At 43.4% G+C, this 18,487-nt stretch overlaps 1 protein-coding gene, 1 long non-coding RNA gene, 1 other non-coding gene and 1 pseudogene across 4 annotated transcripts; 3 read left to right on the top strand and 1 right to left on the bottom strand.

The window, feature by feature from the left end:
* Positions 1–2,128: 2,128 nt before the first annotated feature.
* Positions 2,129–4,229, top strand: LOC120710636. Its single transcript, XR_005689960.1, has 3 exons — positions 2,129–2,276; positions 2,407–2,459; positions 3,945–4,229. It is a non-coding gene; the product is annotated as an uncharacterized LOC120710636 (long non-coding RNA).
* A 724-nt stretch (positions 4,230–4,953) lies between these two features.
* On the top strand, positions 4,954–7,547 carry LOC120707127. Of its 2 annotated transcripts, none has more exons than XM_039991922.1 (3): positions 4,954–5,177; positions 5,266–7,295; positions 7,411–7,547. In XM_039991922.1, exon 2 carries the CDS (start codon positions 5,332–5,334, stop codon positions 6,361–6,363), a length of 1,032 nt encoding a protein of 343 aa, XP_039847856.1. In that variant the 5' UTR covers positions 4,954–5,177; positions 5,266–5,331; the 3' UTR covers positions 6,364–7,295; positions 7,411–7,547. The 2 variants fall into 2 exon arrangements, with proteins under 2 accessions (XP_039847856.1, XP_039847857.1); XM_039991923.1 differs by lacking the exon at positions 4,954–5,177 and having other exon boundaries at positions 5,317–5,449; positions 5,532–7,295.
* LOC120709857 lies at positions 7,158–9,558 on the top strand (annotated as a pseudogene).
* An 8,310-nt stretch (positions 9,559–17,868) lies between these two features.
* LOC120710937 lies at positions 17,869–17,975 on the bottom strand. The gene has a single exon (XR_005690105.1). It is a non-coding gene; the product is annotated as a small nucleolar RNA R71 (small nucleolar RNA).
* Between the last annotated feature and the right edge of the window lie 512 nt (positions 17,976–18,487).

Below are 18,487 nucleotides of genomic sequence, written 5' to 3'. Positions count from 1 at the left end.
GGTCATCGCGTTCGTCTCGGATTCGGCTGACACCCCTACACGGTTTCGGCGATATCTCCCTCATACGGTGTCCAAATGAGGTGATCTTGGATGTGTTGGAAAGCTAACGATTAGATGCTTCGTTTGGTTCTAGTCCTAGCTCCAGTAGATTCGTGGATCATTCTGTGTGACCATGGAAAGGTGCTGCATCACCTGTTTTGGGCCTTCTCAGGCTTTGTATCGTGTCGGGCCTTAAGCCCATGTTGTGGGCGCCCACCTAGTCGCCCCAACCCTAGGACGCCCCTGGTTCTCCCATAAACTTAGTAGCCGCTGTTGTTTAGACTCGGGTTTTATTTAGTCTTGTGTTTTCCTTCGAGGAACAGACATTGCATTGTTGTATCTGTGGCGACAAGTCCTTATACATTGATCCAAGGCCCCCGTTCATGATCTTCTCCACTGTGTTGATTAGTCCTTTGGAATCGAGCTCTTGAACTCCTCTTTTGTGATTCGCTTCTTTCATATTTGCAATATCAGATTGCATGTTTACATCTTCTTGCTTGTGTCATTCGATTCGCTTGCAGGAAAAACCTTCTCAGCAAAGTCAATCAAGTTGTGCTTGGTTGATAACCAACGGAGTAGTGGTGTAGTGGTTGCAGGGTTCAAATCTTGCTGATTTGAAGCCAGATCGTCAACGTCGAGATCTCCACCAATCGAATTTATCCCTACCTCTCGGAAGATCGGGCCTAGTCGTCATCAAGTTGGGCCTTAATGGGCTTTATAGGTAAGTTGTTTTGACCATCTTCCACAAGATATATAGGAGGCCCCTGGCTCCGCTGCTCTCGCGACAACCGTCGTCGCTAACCACTCTCGTCTCTCACACAGTCGGCTGGCCCTGTACAACCACACGTGTCATCAACTCATACGAATCAAGGCCGGAAGGGTGCACCCATCTAGTTGCAACTACGTGCCGGAGAAAAGAGATCCCACTGTTGATCACTGTCCCACGCTTGACAAAACGTCATTTTAGCTACTATTTCTACTAGTGGTATGAAATGGCTTCGAGAGTTGCAAGAATCATCAGAGGGACTATCTCTTGAGAAATAATTTTATTCACATCACATTGAACTTTTTCTACGAATTTTTCCCATAAGGGTTTTCTCATAAAAAGTTTTTAATAAGACAATGTTAACATAAACATATGTCTTGTCTCTGGTTTCCTTACAGGGATTTTTCTAGAGAAATAAAAAGGGCATGAAATACTCCTAAACTCCATGTGTTTATGGTAGAGTATTCATTCCAAATTTTTCCGACTGGCTTTTTATATGCCAAACACAGATTCACCTAATCTCAAGACTCGAATTCGATAAAGGGAGTGTTAAAAATTAAAAAGGGTGATCTCACCCGTTGTTCAAACACCAGAACGCCAAACTGTTCCCGCTTGCTGGCTTGCGGTTAAGCTCCACATTCGCCTCCGAAACGTGGGCGACGAGCCATGCCACGATTTCTCGTTCGTGCATCATGGAAGCTTCACTACAACAAAAAGTGTGGTCCATGATGGATTCTGCGTGACGGTTTTCGAAAATGTCATAATATGACATAATCTGTGACGATTCTTCAGTTACCGTCATGGATTAGGGATGGGCTCATTTGGCCTCCATCAATGGGCTTGTGTTTTGGGACAGAATATTTGCGACTGTCATAACATGTAGCATGAAACATCATGAATTGGCTGGAACAATTATGACGAATAAAATTCATCATTGTAATGTTGTCATGCAAAAATTTGGGCCCAATAACCAAGTTATGGGCCATGTAAGACATGTCAGCTAGGACAACCATGGCCCATGTGTGCGGACTATAAATCACAAAAACTGGCTACAACGAACCAAGGCAGCTTCGAACACAAAACCTCATGGCTCCAACGCCCACTCATTACCACTACGCTACTGCTTCTGTGTTCATACGAGTGCAAACATATTCTACTTAAACTCATTTTAGTTTTTATCTTAGGCTGGGCAAAAAATCTAATGCGCCCCCAAATCACATGGAGTCTATTCATCGCGCGCGTTGCTGCGCGATGAACAGTGGGAGAAGCCTTCGGTTCGTTTCGTTGACCCGCGTTTTGGAGGCCCATTTCAGCCCACGGCCCATTTTGGCTTGGTCTTGCTTTTCCTCCTTCTATCCCCTCCGCCTTCTTTTCCCGATGCCAGGTTAGGGTTTCTGTTCTTCCTGGAGGTTCAAGCGATTGGGATTTCTCTCTTCATGTCGATGGTTGATTTCATTCCCACATCTTCGAAGTACGAATCATTTCCTCTCGTCTCTTCATATCACACTCTAATTCCTCTTCTATTTTCTTTATTTTCACAACGTACTTGTTTCCGGCTTGCTTGGGAAAAAAGGCTATGTTGTTGTTGTACTTGTTTCTAGCTCGTTATCTTCTCATCGTACTTGAACTCAGTTCAATTTGGTCATCTTTAAAGGTTCGATTCATCTTCTCTTTTGCTTTATGTTATCTCTAGTCACCCAATTTCGTGATTCTGATTGATTTAGTCACGAACTTGATTGTAGTTTCATATAGTAGCTGTGCTCGTCAGATGAGGGGCCTTATTGTTGTATAGGTCCTTTTTAGAAAATAGTCTGATTCCTCTTTCTTTTTTCAGTTCGTGTTTTCGTAGTTATTTAGCCTTGAGCTAGATGTCATTTTTAGTCACCTAGTCTGATTCCCCTAATGTATGTATCTGATTATGTTTATTTTCTTTTTTCCCCTACCAGTATCATACTGTTTTCCATTTATCACGTATAGTTTTTTCCTACTAATTTTATCACTATGCTATGTTCAAGAGATACTTACTTTTCTATTATTTTAGATCATACCATGTATTCAAGAACTAATAGATAAGCATTGCAACTTCTCGAAAAGTGATATTTCTGCTGGTATTGTTGGCAAAGATGAAAAAGCTTATACGGATTTTGCTAATCAGTTTGGTCCAGTTTTTCTGAATCGCTTGTCACTTCTTTCTGATGAGATGGCCCTCCACAGTATGTCACTCAGTAGTGCTGCTGATTCTGTGAAAAATGGAAATACTAAAATTGTTTCAGTTAGTAAGCAATCTGATCCCTGTTTTCATTCTGAATCTGAGAAAAGTGACAACCCAGAAATGGTTAGTCAGTAAGGAGTCTGAGAAAAGTGGTTGATGATGTATCTGGTCCTGTTGACCACCTCTTTCAATCTTGCTCTATTCTTAAAGTGGGTTAAGATGTTATTAATTCTCCATCAACCTCAATATTCTCAGATTTGTTTTTGAACTATCTGAAAATGGAACAATATGGACATGTTGCTAAACAAGTCAGAATGTTTTCCAAACACTTTTCGAACTGTTTTCCAAAACATATTTGATTGTTTTTGAAACAAATCTATGTATGAACAAATTTGACATGTTCACATTCCAAATTGTTTCGGAATAATTTGATTCGATTGTTTTGGACGAATTTGAAACTTTTTGGAATAATCTGGAATGTTTCTAAACAAACCTAAATGTTTCAGAACAAAACTGAATGTTTTGGAACATTCTGAAAACAAAACAATCCACTAAACAAGTCATAATGTCCCAGAACACTTTTAAAATACATCTAAATATTCGGTAACACTTTGAAATGTTCCCAAAAACAAATCTGAATGTTTTGAGACAAAACTGATATTCAAAACAAATAAATGTAGATATTTTGGAACACCCCGGAACATTTTTAAACAAGACTAAATGTTTTGGAACATTTTCTTCTGCGACGCATTCTTTTTGAAGTCACTGAAAGTGACATATAGACGCCCCTGCAACAAAGTAAGAAGAGAGCAGCTATCACATTTGATGATGATAATGCATGATTCCTGCATGTGGGTACATGCATTATCATTTTCTTAATTTTTACCATTTTTGGTGGTCTAATTCATAGTGTTTTTTTTGTTGCAGGGGTCTACCATGAATTCTGAAGCCAAGCTTTTATGTTGTGGCACCTCAAGAATGTCAAAGTAACCGGGTTCCATGAGATGATACTTTTTGCAGTTGAAGTAGTTTACATGTCTGCAGCTCTGAAAAACTAAGTGTACTGTTTATTACTCTGTTTCGTCATAGAACCTTTTCTCCAGTTCCATCTTTCTTAACATCTGGACCAGAATTCTGAGAACATTTGAATGTGTTCTGTCACTCCATTTGAAAATGTTCCAAAAAAGGTTCCAGTAATCACTTCTGAGAACATTTGAAAATATTTTGTTACCCCATTTGAAATGTTCCAAAAAAAATTCAAGAATTACCTCTGAGAACATTTGAAAACTTTCTATCACTTCATTTGAAATGTTTCAAAAAAAAGGTTTAAAGAATAGCCTCTGAGAACATTTGAAAAAGTTCTATCACTCTATTTCAAATGTTCCAAAAAGGGTTTTAGGTTCTGAAAACATTTGAAAAAGTTCATTCAGTCCATTTGAAATTGTTCCAACAAAAAGTTCTAGGAATTAATTCTGAAACTATTTTAAAAGTTTCTATCAGTCCATTTAAAATTGTTCCAAAAAAAGTTCCAAGATTTACTTCTGAGAATATTTTAAAAAGTTCTGTGGGTCCATTTGAAAATGTTCCATAGCTAGAACAACTTTTGGAAAAGTTTGGAAAAAGTTTCTTCTAAACTGTTTCTACATGCTAGAACATTTGAAATTGTTTGAAAAAGTTAACTGCAGCGGCCCACGACCACGAAGAAGAGCCACCGTCTCAATTTCCTCTGTCTCGATTCTCGATTTGATTCGGCCCACGAAGCATTAGGAGCTGGGTTGAAGTGGAAATGCAGCGGCCCATGAAGGATCCACAGGTGGCGCGCTATGAGGCAAATACCTTCTGCGATCCGACGAGATCGAGCTGCACCGCTGGCTGCCCCCGACTGCGAATCGAGCTGCGTCGCTGGCCGCCCCCGACGGGATCGAGCCTGCTGGCCGCCCCCGACGGCGGATCGAGGTGCACCGCTGGCCGCCCCCGACGGCGAATCGAGCTACGCCGCTGGTAGAGTGTTGAACTTCCTCCCGCAGCTTCAATCAACCCTTGTTCAGTTGTGCATTGCCGGCCTCCTACCTCCATTGCTACGCTAGCTGCTGGAGGAAAAGGTGTCACCCGTCACCTGGTGTGACTTTTCCTGAGGTTCCTCTCCTCCCGACAGCCACGGTATGCATGTATTCCTTGATTTTTTTCAGTCTTGCATATGAACTATGTGCAGGCTTATTGATTTTTTTATTCTTCAATTCATTATTAGACGGATAGGAGCTGGTTGCATGGCACACTATTTTCCAATGAATATGTCACTGTTGTCAAGGAATTTATGGACTTCATTAAAGAAAATTTTGGTGACAATGATGAGATTCTCTGCCCATGTGCTAGATGCCTAAATCAAAAGTACCTAGATCAGGCCAATGTCAAGAACCACATATTGATGAATGGTATGGACTGTACATATACTCGATGGATATATCATGGAGAGGACATTAATCTAGATGCTAATGAACTTCCTGTGCATGATAGTGATACTGGTTCCCTACATGGGATGGGTGTCCTTGAGGATGATAGCAATGGTGATGATCGGCTTGAGGGGATTCTAAGGGATTTACAAACTGCAGAAGAACAATGTAGAACTGATGGTGAAAATCAAGATGGAAACAGTGACGATGGAAACCCGATGGATAAGGGCTCATTTTTGGATCATGTGATGAAGGAGGCAAAGTGTCAACTTTATCTAGGTTGCAGCAAATTTTCAAGGTTCTTCTTTGTAGTAAAGCTACTTCATATGAAGTCACTTTATAGAATTACCAATACTGCATTTTCTGCAATTTTAAAGATATTGATTGAAGCATTTCCAGATTTCAATACACTCCCAAAGTCATATAATGAAGCAAAGAAACTTCTAAAGGATTTAGGACTTGGATATGAATCAATCCACGTGTGCTTTAACAATTGTGTTCTGTTCCGGAAGAATTATGCTAAGCATGATAATTGTCCAATTTGTCATTTGTCAAGATGGAAAGACCCTGAAAGAAAGAAGGTTCCACAGAAAGTATTGCGTTATTTTCCGTTGGCACCTAGGCTAAAGAGAATATTTGCTTCCAAGCAGGGTGTAGAAGATGCACAATGGCACAAGTTAAAGAGGGAGCCTAGTGAAAAGGAAATGAGTCATCCTGCTGATGGTGAGGCATGGCAAGATTTTGATAGAGAATATCTAGATTTTGCCAAAGATCCAAGAAACCTCAGACTTGGCCTTGCTACAGATGGATTTAATCCCTTTGGCAATTTTAATACAAAGTACATCATGTGGCCTGTATTTGTTGTTCCATACAACTTTCCCTTTGTTGATTTATAGCCTCTTGTAGAAGATTTGATTAAGCTTTGGAAGGGTGTGTCCACTTATGATGCTGTTAGTGACAAAAAGTTCAATCTCCGTGCTGCAGTTTGATGGTGTTTTCATGACTATCCTGCTCTAAGTACTCTTTCTGGATGTACTACGAAAGGCTATTTTGCATGTACTCATTGTGACAAGAATCCTCTTTCATATGGCCGAAGGATTAAAATTGTGTATATAGGTCACTACTGTTTCTTACCAAAGGGACATCGTTTGCGGAGGAACAATGAATTTGTTGGGCTTCATGGAACCAATGATCCACCGGGTAAATTTTCTAAAAAAGAGTTGCTAGCAAAATTAGAGAAGGTAAGCCATGTTAGACCTGGGATCAAGCAACCAGCAAGCAAAAAACGGACGCGTCCTGAAATGGACAGTGGCAACAGTGCTCATGTGAGAATTTGGAGCCAGAAGGTTTGTTTGTGGGACTTGGAATATTGGAAAAATTTGAAGCTGAGACATAATCTTGATGTCATGCACATTGAGAAGAATATATGTGAGAGCTTGATTGCCACAATTCTCAATATACTTGGGAAGACAAAGGACACGGTGAATGCTAGGCTTGTGTTTGGACAGCATTAAATCGTGTGATGTTAATTTACTTTTGCTAAGAACTGAAGTCCTGTTCAATAAATAGTAATTTGTCTATTATATTTTCACTTCACTTAGAAATGAATCCATATGAAGCGTTGCATCTACAACAATGTATGCGGAATGGTGCAAGGCTGCAACAGTTTGGACTTCCTGCTCTAGCCACCATGCTTGGAAAAAATGCGGCCATTCCTCCTTACAAGAATTTGCCAAAGCGTAGTAATGGGCAGGACTCTGATTCTGATTATGATCCTGACCAGGACGATAACTGTGAAGGTGATTTGTGTGCTGCTAACAAAGCTAAGGTGCTAATTCCTCTATCTTGTGAGGGCTTGACATGTTACATTGTTACTTATTTGCTAATGCAATTTAATTATGTGCAAACCTTGTTTATCAATCTATGCTTGCATTTATTTGTAGGAAGCATTGAAGGTCTCAAAGAAGACTTGCAAGGAAACCAGTAACAAAAGTTCTGCTAACATGGCTCCTGGTGGGGTGAAGCCTCGGTCTAAGAAGAGAGTTGTTGCAGATCAGCAATCAACTAGAACTATAAGGCCGCTTGGCAGCAAGTGACATTCCAGTGCCAAATCCAACTCCATCTGTGCCTCGTGCTAGCTAAGATGAAGAAAATGTTGGCAACTTTGATGACCACCTCCAGCCATTTGTTCAAGGCAAGTTCTACAACCATACTTGTTACCAATTTTTTGTTTGCTTTGACTGGATGATTAGCACATTTTTACTGTCTACCTATTTTTAGATGATGGTTTTGACCAGCCTAACAGCAACATCTCTGTTGCCAATGGAAGTGATGGCATTGACGACCAGCAAGGTAATGGTACTTTCCTGCCTGATGGGCACAACCTGGTGGCTGTTGAAGTAGATCGTTCTGCCCAACCTGATGATAATGACATTGAAGGCATGTTTTTGCACCCCGTTCCTGTTTTTGTCTTTCTATTGTCACCATGGATCCAAGTTGTTTTCATCTGACTAGTTCCTATTTTCTGTACATGCACAACCAGAAGAGGAGCCATGCATAAGGGGGTCTAATATGGGAAAAGCTCTCAAAAGGTTGTCACGGGCTCGGCGTGGCAAACTGACAGTAGTCATTGCTGAAGGGAAGAAAAGGCCAGCAGTAACTCTTGTTGCGGCAAAGTTTACAACTGAATGCAATATTGCAGTGAGGAATGATATTCCTGTGTTGAAGAACTGGAAGGAGTACAAGAAGCAACCTGGGCTCCTAAGAATTTTGATGGGGAGACTTAAGGTAAGTGCATACTCAATTCCTTTGCACCTTTAATGTTTCTTTAATTAAAAATATTGAAGTTCATGTCAATGCTATTTCTTTTGAATAGATAAAGTTGATATCGACATCAATGCTGCTGGTGTTAAAAAGGCTTGCTATGAGATGATGAAGTCCGCAGTTCACCAACAACGTTATAGGCTGAAGAAAAAGTACTTTAATCCTTACCCACTTCACTTGGTCACCAAAACTTCTCCTGTCAAGTCTATGATTGATACACAGTGGAATGATCTTGTAGAATTCTGGAAGAGTCCCCAGAAAATTGTATGTTTTATGCTGAAAGCCTGAAAGTCAATATATTGCCTCCTATATGATAGTTTCAAAGTTTATTTGACATGTATGCTGTTCTTGGTGTAGGGGACTTGCGAAACAAACAAAACCAACCGAAGCAATGTTAAGTACCATCAAACAACTGGCTCTCGTAGCTATGAGGTCCACTTGGAAAATTTGGTAAGTTACATGTCATTGTGCAACTACATAGTGTGATGAAGCAGCCAATATTTCAGTTGCACATGTTTTTTTTAAAAAAATTTAGCAAATGAAAAAATCAATATGATCATAAGGCCAAGATCTGCTTCCAATTTATGCAGAATATTACTACATCTTACTCATATATTGAATGCCCTCTATGATGAAGTGCGCGTGCATGTTGTTTCTTCATTTTCTCTTCTATGAAGTGTTGTGAACATGTGAGTTAACTGCACCTATGTATTGTTTTCAGGGAGACAAGTATAAAGATCAGGAACTTGATGCACTGGATTTATTCAAGGAGTGCCACTATAGCAACAAAAAGAATGGCTATACAGCTGTTGTCCAGTCTGCTATTGTAAGAAAGTTTTCAAATAAAGCTCATTGCAATGCTAAGTTTTTGGTATATCTAATGAACTGTATTTGTTTTCCTGCACTGCTAGACTCAAATGGAAACAAAGATCACCAAACCTACAGAAGATCAAGAAAAGGTTTGTGATAGAGGTCGTGGTGGGCGTGCTTGCTCAGAACACCAAGAAGAGCACATTTTTGCAAAATGTGGGGATCAACAACAACCAACCTACATCTGGTGGACAAAACCTGCAAGCTGAACTATTGGCACAAAGGGAAAATGCTCAGCTTCGATTGTTGGTCAACTCTCAGCGAGAACAGATGGATGAGTTGGCCATGAAGCTACAAGAAACAGAGCAAGGACTAGGGACCTTGCAGAGATGGCAAGGAAGCAAGCAGAGACTGATGCAAAACTTGAACTTGTGTTAAGTATGATGGAGCGGAATTAGTCTACGGGGTAAGCTGGTCATGGTCTCTTATAAATATAGTTTGTCGTGAAGCTATGTTAGCTAAGATGGAACCTACCTTTTGCTACTTCATTTGTTTTGCGGTTGTTGCCCTGTTGAGGTCATCCTTTTGCTACTGCAAACTGCATGCATGCTGTGTATCAACAGAATGCAAGCATTTTGCTGTTACTCCAAGGCTGGTGGGGTTGAGGTGCCTGGTGCAAACTGTGATTTGCCTATGGACAAGAACTTGTGTTGTATCTGCTGTGCGATTTGAAATCTGATGTGCTATTTGATCAAAATATATGTTTATGTCTATTTGCTGAATGTTGTATTTGAATTTGTCATGCTGACAAATCTGTGATGGTTGTGATTGTCTATTGTGTGTTGGGCTTTGTAATTGGGTTGTACTTATTTTTGTGGGCTGAAATGATCAGGCCAAAAATCACGAGCCATTTATTTTGGGCTAAATATTATAGGCTGTTCTTATATAGATCCAAAAATCAATATAACAAATTTAGCCGGCCACTTTTTTGGGCTGGTTTTGATTTTATTGCCTCAATTAACTTGGCCCAAAGGAATAAAGCCTGAAACTATAGGCAGGCCATATTTGAGCTGGTACGTAAATGGATTCCATTGTTGTTGGGCTTGCATATGTGGCAAAAAGTTGTGACAATCGATTTCGTCACAAACCACCGGACTTGGGTTGGACCTAGGTTCTACTAAGTGGGCTCGAGGGATTTTATGACGATTGGAGAACGTCATAGATAGCGTGAATCTATGATGTTTTCAGGGATCTATGACGCGAGATACATGGCAGTTTCAAATTTTGCATAGTTGTTTTATGACAGTTTTTGGGGTGATCGTGACGAATTGTGTCTGTCATGTATCTCAACTATTCTTGTAGTGCTTTGTGCCGGAAAACGAATAGCTTTGAACACCATTTGCAACTTATAAATAGTCCCCAAGATCGACGAGAGAGACACCCTAATTCACTGCTTTATTGCTTTGCATTTTCGTTTTACAACATGTAAAAGGGGTGGGGTGTGCGAGGAGCAGTTTTACACTTTGGGCCCCGTTTGGACGCCAATGTAAGTTTTGGAATCTTCCACTTGGCAAGGATTTGCAAAATCTGTACGATCGCAACGCAGCTGTCTAACAAAAATGAGTTTGCTGATCTTCCCGCTGCGCCACGCAAAACCCTACCAGCAGTCTATTTCGCCGATGAGTCCATCCCGCTGCATCTGCCATATGGCCGGCGGAGACTGCCGCCGCCGCCGGCATGGCGCGGGCGACGACGACGACTGCATCAGCAGCCTCCCCGACGACCTCCTGCGCCGCATCCTCCTCCGCCTCGGGTCCACCCGCGCCGCCGCGCACACCAGCGTGCTCTCCCGCCGCTGGCAACGCATCTGGGCCCACCTTCCCGACCTCCGCCTCGGCACCTGCGACGACCACCCGGGGGCCACGCGCCTGGGCACCGTCGACGACGCCCTCGACGCCTGCGTCGCGCCGGCCATCCGCCGCCTCGACGTCGCCATGCACTGCCACGGCCTCCGCGTCCGGGCGCGCCGCGTGGCGACGTGGCTGCGCTTGGCCTCGCGGCGCCGCGTGAGGAAGCTCGACATCGAGGTGCCCTCGCAGACCAGGTTCCTGTTCGTTAGTCCCAAGGCTGGTGCTACGGAACTAGAAGAGGAGCTAGAGCTTCCCGTGTGGGACGAAGCGGTGAGGATCAGGCTCACGCTCGAACAACGGTGGCAGCTCCGGCTCCGGCTCCGTCCGGCCGCTGTGTTCGTGGCGCTGACCGACCTGCACGTAAGCCTCGCCACCATGGAAGCCAGCGAGCTTGGCACGCTCGTGTCCACACAGTGCCCGCGCCTGACGAACCTGTACCTTCTTGTCACGCTGGCTGCTGCCTCCAATCTCTCCATTCGCTCCGACTCGCTCCGTTCCCTGCAAATCCGCGTCGAAAATGTCCACCGGCTACAAGTCGTCGCCCCTAACCTGGAAGTGCTCGCCGTGTCTGACGCCACCGAGGCGCATGTCTCTGCACGAAGCTCGACGAGGTAACTTGGGACGGTGACATCGCCTGCGACCCTCGCCGCCACTGCTTCGCCGATGCTGGCCGGACATCCGGCGGCTGGACCAGGGCTCAAAGTGTGTAGCTGCTTCTCTGCTGCAGCGATTTGACAGAGCTGATGTGCTGAAACTGAGCCTGAACCTCTGCGTTCGAACGGTGCGTTGGTATCACTGAACTATCTCCTAAAAAAGAATTGGTTTCTTTAATGCCTGCTGATCCTGGGATTACCATTCTTCTGATCCTGGCAGCGAACAGTGGGATACACGAGATTTGTGAATGAAACGACCAAGCTTCCCATGTGTGAGACATTAAGATTACGTGTGTCACTAGGGGATTATTACCACAACTTGGCGTCAAGCATGTTGCATCTCTTGAGGAGCTGCAATAGTACCAGGAAGGTTTCAGTAAAGGTCGATTCTAGTCTCCCCATGCAGGTAATTTAATTTCTATGCCTTTAAGCTTTTGAATGATTCTCTGTAATTTCAGTGATTCGATTATTGGCTCGGTTGAATGCTAACTTTTCGATTGTAATATGGGACGGAATCTTCTTCCTTTTCTAGTGGATGTTTCACCTTTCATGCACCTGTATATGTGCTCTTCTCTAATACTTGTATATTGAATTTCTTAATTATTCCAGAGGTATTCTTGCCTGTTGTCTTGCAATTGTCGCTTACCAGAGAGTCGCAAGGCTGACGACATTACTCTTGACGCTCTTGAGGAAGCCAAAATCACTTTCATTAGAAGTTCCATTGAGGAAGTGCAGTTCGTGGAGCAGCTTGCCAGATGCCATGCACCAAGCCTGAAAAAAGTAGTCATCAACTGTGAACGGTGTAGCGACGGTCCACCCACCCCGGAGCTACAAGAGAAGATCTCCAGAATGTTTTATCCAGATGTTGATGTCAAATTCAACGTTATTACGTATTAGCATGTCTCTGTTTGTTTTGACCGCATTTGCTTGAAGCCCAATGTGATTGGAGACAGTCGGACAAGTGTGATGCGTGTAACTTAGCGCATCCATCGCCCGAAGCACACATCCACTGGTGGGTTATTTAGCCCAGTCGCACTTAACTTGGTGCGGCCCGTTAGAAGCAGGCATATGAGGAGTTGGCTGAAGGCTGTTGTGTGCAGTTGTATTCTTCTTTTTATTTGATTTCTAATTATTTATTTTTTTATAAATTTTGTACTATAAATTTATAGTATATTATTTATTTATAATTTTATATTTTATATTTATTCTTTTTATTTTTATTTTGAATATTTTAAGTGTGTGAGTGATATTAATACATTAATACTTGGTATTTTCTTTATACTTATATTTTTTGTCTTTATTTCATTCAGTTTTTTATTCCTATCAATTTGTTCATATTTAAAATTGGCTCGTGCTCATGCTTAATACATACCAATTTATTTGCATTCTAGACTCATTTGTTGGTGTGTAAAATAATTTAGTTATATACTAACTTGTTCATCTCAGGTTCATGATCCATTTGCATATAAAAATAATTTATTTTCCAAGTGGATACATTGTTCTTCATGTAAAATTATTTATTTGTGAGTACTAATACGTTCTAACATCATATTATTTGTTCTAACATAAAATTATTTGTTGGCATTGTAGATTAAATAGTTCATCCGAGTTGACTTATTTGTCCGTGATATTTATTTTTTATAATTTATCATATACAATCAAATGTTCGCAATATTTAATTTTTTCGTTGTATATTATTATTTGTTTGTTATGATTAATTTTTTGTTCGTGTTGATAAAATATTTTTTCTCGATAGCCAGAATTAATTATTTATTGTTAAAAAAAATTCAAAATATTATGCAAACATAGACAAGTGTGGATTAATTTGATGATCTTTTCATAAGAAAAATAATGGTGCAATCGGAATTTAATTAGGATGCATGGTTTAAGATTTATAGATTTTTTAGTAGAAACTCTCCATGCAAGTGGGTGGGTGATGTTATCAATTTGTCCCCACCTGCATGCTTGTAGCGAAAGTATTGTTTGCGGTTTAGTTTACTGGACTAACTAACGTCCCCATTTAGTGTGCGCAGATTTTTCAGATGATGGTTCGCTGAACCATCAACTCAAGCGATTGTTAATTGCGCCCATAACTTAGGGACCCTGTGTAGAGCTTCACGTGGCTTCAGCTCCACCAGTGTAGTGCCACTGTAGCGTCAAAGGAGCTAGAGCTGGGTACTCCGTACTCGTGGTTTTGTGAGGGGAAGAGAAATGGAGCATATATTATGTGAACAGTGCCCTACAGTACATGTATCAGATGGAGCTGGAGCCGATTGAAGTCCAGCCAAACGGGGTTTTAGAGTAAGTCCAAGAGATTAGCAATACTACTGGCTAAATGTAACTAGTTGGAAGGGCTACAAAAAAAATTAGAAGGGCGGCAATGGGGGGGGGGGGGCACCCAACAGGCTAGGTATAATCTGGACTCTTCATATTCAAAACTTGTGGGACCGTGTCTCCGACGTTTCGTTTCGCGATCGAGTCCCCACGCCGCCACCGCTGTTCTTCCGCCGCCGCCGTCGCGATTGGGTCCTGCGTCGCCGCTTGCCAGCACGCACGCGTTCGGGGCGACACAGCGGCACCTACTCATTCCGTAAAGGTGTGGCTGCCGGCCTCTGTCGCCTCCTGCCGGCGACAGGTCTGCCCGCCGCCGTCGTCCACGCTCGGGATCGCGTGGTCCGTGTGCCGCTTGAAGTCTTGCGGGACGATTCCTCCTGCATGACTGCTGCACGCCATCGCTGCTTGGGGCTGATTGTGTCGCTGATCCTTGGAGTGTCCTGGACGGCTGGACTTTGCCACCGCCGGAGCCTCCTTTTTGGCCTGCCGCCTCAGTGACAGGTAACAATCTCACCATCTATGCGGCACCATGGCTCTCAATTGTTTGAACAGATAGATGATAGCTTTTCCTCGGGGTAGCAGGGTTCAGGAAAAAGGAGCTGAGGGTCCTGTAGATGGAGTCCGATGATGAATTCAATCAGTTTGTGATGAATGAAGTGGTTGATCCCTCATCTTCGGATGATGAGGATGATCCTTTTTTTGGTGCCACACAAATGATCATTGAGGATTCGGCAAATAATCCGGGTCGAATTGGATCGGTTGAGGGACATGATGTACTGGATCGTGAAAGACTTTTATACCATGCTCTTCTTAACAAAGACTATTTCTCAGATAATCCTACGTTCAAAGCAAAGACTTTCAGACAGAGGTTCGCATGCTCTATATAAATTATATCTAATTATCATGGTATGCCTATTATAGTGTTGCTAATTTTTTAATTGCATCATGACAAAGGTTTCGGATGAGGCCTGTATTTCGTCGCATAATGAAGGTTGTTGAGGAACATGACGACTATTTCGTGCAGAAGAGGAATGCAGCTGGTGTGCTAGAACTATCTTGTCTACAGAAGGTCGTTGCGGCTTTTCGTATGTTAGCTTATGGAGTTCTGGCTGATGCTTTGGATGAGTACATTCGTATTGGTGAGAGCACTGCTCTAGAAGCTTTGCGAAAGTTTGTAGTAGATGTTGTTGAGGTCTTTGGACCAGAGTACATGAGGAGGCCTAACGCACAAGATACAGCTAGGTTACTTGCAATTGGAGCGAGCAGAGGATTTCCTGGTATGCTTGGGTCCATAGATTGTATGCATTGGAGCTGTAAAAACTGTCCGACTGCATGGCACGGGATGTGCAGGGGCTATAAAAAGGAGCCTACAATTATATTGGAAGCAGTTGCATCTGTAGATTTATGGATATGGCATGCATTCTTTGGCATGCCAGGGTCGCACATTGATATTAATGTGCTGCAAAGATCGAATATATTTGCAAGGCTTGCTGAAGGGGAAGGTCCACAAGTTAATTTTAAGATTGTTGACGGCCATAATTTCACGTTCTGACCGTCAACTTCTCGAAAATAAATCGAGCTTTACAGTATGTTCCATTTATATTTTATTTCATTCTAATAAGTTTCACAAGTTTTGGATGAGTTTTGATTTTAGGGGAACACATGACAAAAGAGGACGAATTTGGGCCAAAACCCAGGCCGACCGGCCTATCCTAGGCCAGCCAGCCTGGCACCCCCACACACACTGCCACGTCTTCGATCCAAGGGCGGTGTCATGTACTCAAGTGTCTCTGAGCCAAGGATTGGATGTCGGTTCGATCGAATGGACCGAAAGGCTTGCACAAGGTTCAAAGGACCCACCGCTCAGTGCAAAGGCATGTCCATGTCATCAATCCAACTCCCTGGGAGATCACAAGCGTCCACTCGCAATGACGGTGCAACGGAGGGCCGAGGTGAGCCAGATGGAGGTCGGCCGGCCTCCCCTAGGCCGGCCGGCCTAGCACGTGCAGCCGTTGAAGCTACACAACTTCCACCGACTCCAGGAAGTAATCAGGGACGTCCACGCAAAGACGGTGGCCAGATGGCCACACTTCTAGGCCGGTCGGCTTAGGAGAGGCCGGCCGGCCCCACCTTGTAGCCACTCAGGCTCCGACTTCGCGTGGAAGCTAAGCACAACGGCCACAACCGCCTCCAACCGACGCCATGTGCTTCACCTGCTCAGAACCGACCTTGGAAGGGCTATAAATAAGAACACTCATCCCTCACTTGTAACACACACCTTGGAGCTCATTTCTCTCTTCACTTTCTAGAGTAGGATTAGTAGTTTGGGAGTTAGAGTCGAGTCGAGCTTTGCTCGGGATTCCGGAATCCTCGGAAGTCTGGTAAAGCTCTTGTATCTTTCTTTCGAAGTTATCAATATAAGTTCTCTTCTTTACTTTTCTGAGTTAGCTTTACTTTCCGCTTTCCTTAACTTCTTGAGTCAGAGTGTTCAGCTTGAGTGCGGAAGTTGTGTCCTTTAGCTTAGGCTAAGTTATATCTCTGATAGTCGGGAATTTATCTTACGGGTTTTCTCGCCCGGACTATAGTATCTCAAGTTAGTGCTCTAGGTTGAGGGGGATTTCTCTCGAAGGCCTTGAGAGAAATCCTAACACCAAGTGCAGACGTGGTGTCTGAGCTTAGTGTTAGCTAGAAAGTGTGTTCCACCCCACGGTACCGTTGTGGTAGGCGGCAGGTGGTGACAGCCCTGTTCGTCCATCGTAGTCCACCACGTTTGGGTGTTTTCATAGTAGTAGTGCCGACTGCCGTTGGACTCCCTTCTCATCCCATTCTGAGTCCTTCCCTGAGGCCGCCGAAGTAAGCTCTACTTTCCCAAAGATTAGTTAGATAGTTAGTCTGATCTAGAGAGGCTAGCTCGATAGTTCAGAAGTGTATCAGATATCTTATCTCACTCGTTGTCCTTCCAGCTACTACCTCTCTAAGGAATTGAGTCTCCGTGTGTCACTCGGTCATAGACTGGCCATTTATCTTTGTATCTGGCTTACCCCCCTCTAAATTAGCCGGTCGATTAACTAGTACGGTTATCATTCGATTTATGATACTCTTTACCATAGTGCTTCCCTGAGGAAAAATACGATACCCTGGAATACTCCATGGTGAAGTGCTACAGCGGTGATTCTATGCACTTGCAGAATTAACATTCTATTAGGGCATAAGAAACGCCAACAAGCATTTCTGGCGCCGTTGCCGGCGAAGCAATTGGCTAAAGATATCGTAAATAGTTTGATAAACTTTACTAGTTTGACGCCGCTAATCTTAGCGGGCTTACCATTGCTCTCTCTATCTTTCTGATTGTTGCAGAGCAGTGCATGACCGGTTTTGACCTACCAAGTAACTTCAATCTGAATCCAGAAAGAATTGGGAGAATTGTGAGACGCCGCGTCGTCCCACCCCAGAAAAGGCTCACTTTGCTCATCAGTTTGCCATCCACTTCAGCCTCATCACCCATGGCTCAGAAGTCTCTTCGTCAGTTCTCAGCCCGTCCAGCAGCCACATGCCTGCTGGATTGAACCAAGAACAAGCCGGCAATGACGGCTTTGAGCTGAAAATTGGACTGGTGAACATGGTTCAAGCTAGTCCGTTATGTGGAAAGGCATCCGAGGATGCCAATGCCCATCTCCAAAATTTTCTAGAGGTGAGTAACACCATCAACCCCAAGGTTACTACGATGGATGTCGTCCGCCTTTGGCTATTCCCATTCTCACTGCTCGGGAAGGCCAAGACGTGGTTTTACTCCAACAAAGAGGCTTTCAACACATGGGAAGCTTGTTCAAATGCATTCCTGGCCAAGTACTTCCCGGTAGACAAGACCAATGCTCTCCGGAACAGAATCTCCGGTATTCAGCAATTACCAGATGAGACAATCCCAGAGGCCTGGGAGCGGCTATAGGAATACATTCAAGCATGCCCACACCACGGCATGGAGGAATGGCTGATCATCCAGAATTTATTCCATGGCCTGAACGAGCAAGCCAAGGACCACGTAGATGCAGCAGCGAGTGGTTCCTTCCTCTCTCTCGATGTTGCGGGAACGAAGACGCTTATTGACAAGATAGCCTCCAATCAGAGTTGGAGAGGTGACAAGCAGCCAGCCCGTCCAAGGGGCGTGCATCAGATTGACAGTGTCGATATGCTGGCTGCCAAGATGGATCTTCTCATGAAGAAACTGGAGTCTCCACACATGGAGGCTAACCAGGTTTCGGAGTCTCGGATGACATGTGAACCATGTGGCGAGACTGGGCACTCAGGCACGTCGTGCCCCCTAACTCAAGAGGATGCGAACTTCGTTGGCACTAACAACAATAATCCCAACTCGGGATTACATCCTCAACAAGGTTGGAACTCCAAGCCCAACCTCCCCTTCGAAAATCAGCAAGGTATGAACTTTAATAACTTTCAGCCTTCATTAAAAGACTTAGTTTATGGCCAGAAGA

The sequence above is a fragment of the Panicum virgatum genome, chromosome 5K (genome assembly GCF_016808335.1).
Source record: "Panicum virgatum strain AP13 chromosome 5K, P.virgatum_v5, whole genome shotgun sequence".
In the NCBI taxonomy this organism is placed as follows: domain Eukaryota; kingdom Viridiplantae; phylum Streptophyta; class Magnoliopsida; order Poales; family Poaceae; genus Panicum; species Panicum virgatum.
Note: the sequence above shows the minus strand (reverse complement) of the source record. Positions and strands in the feature narration are given on the sequence as shown.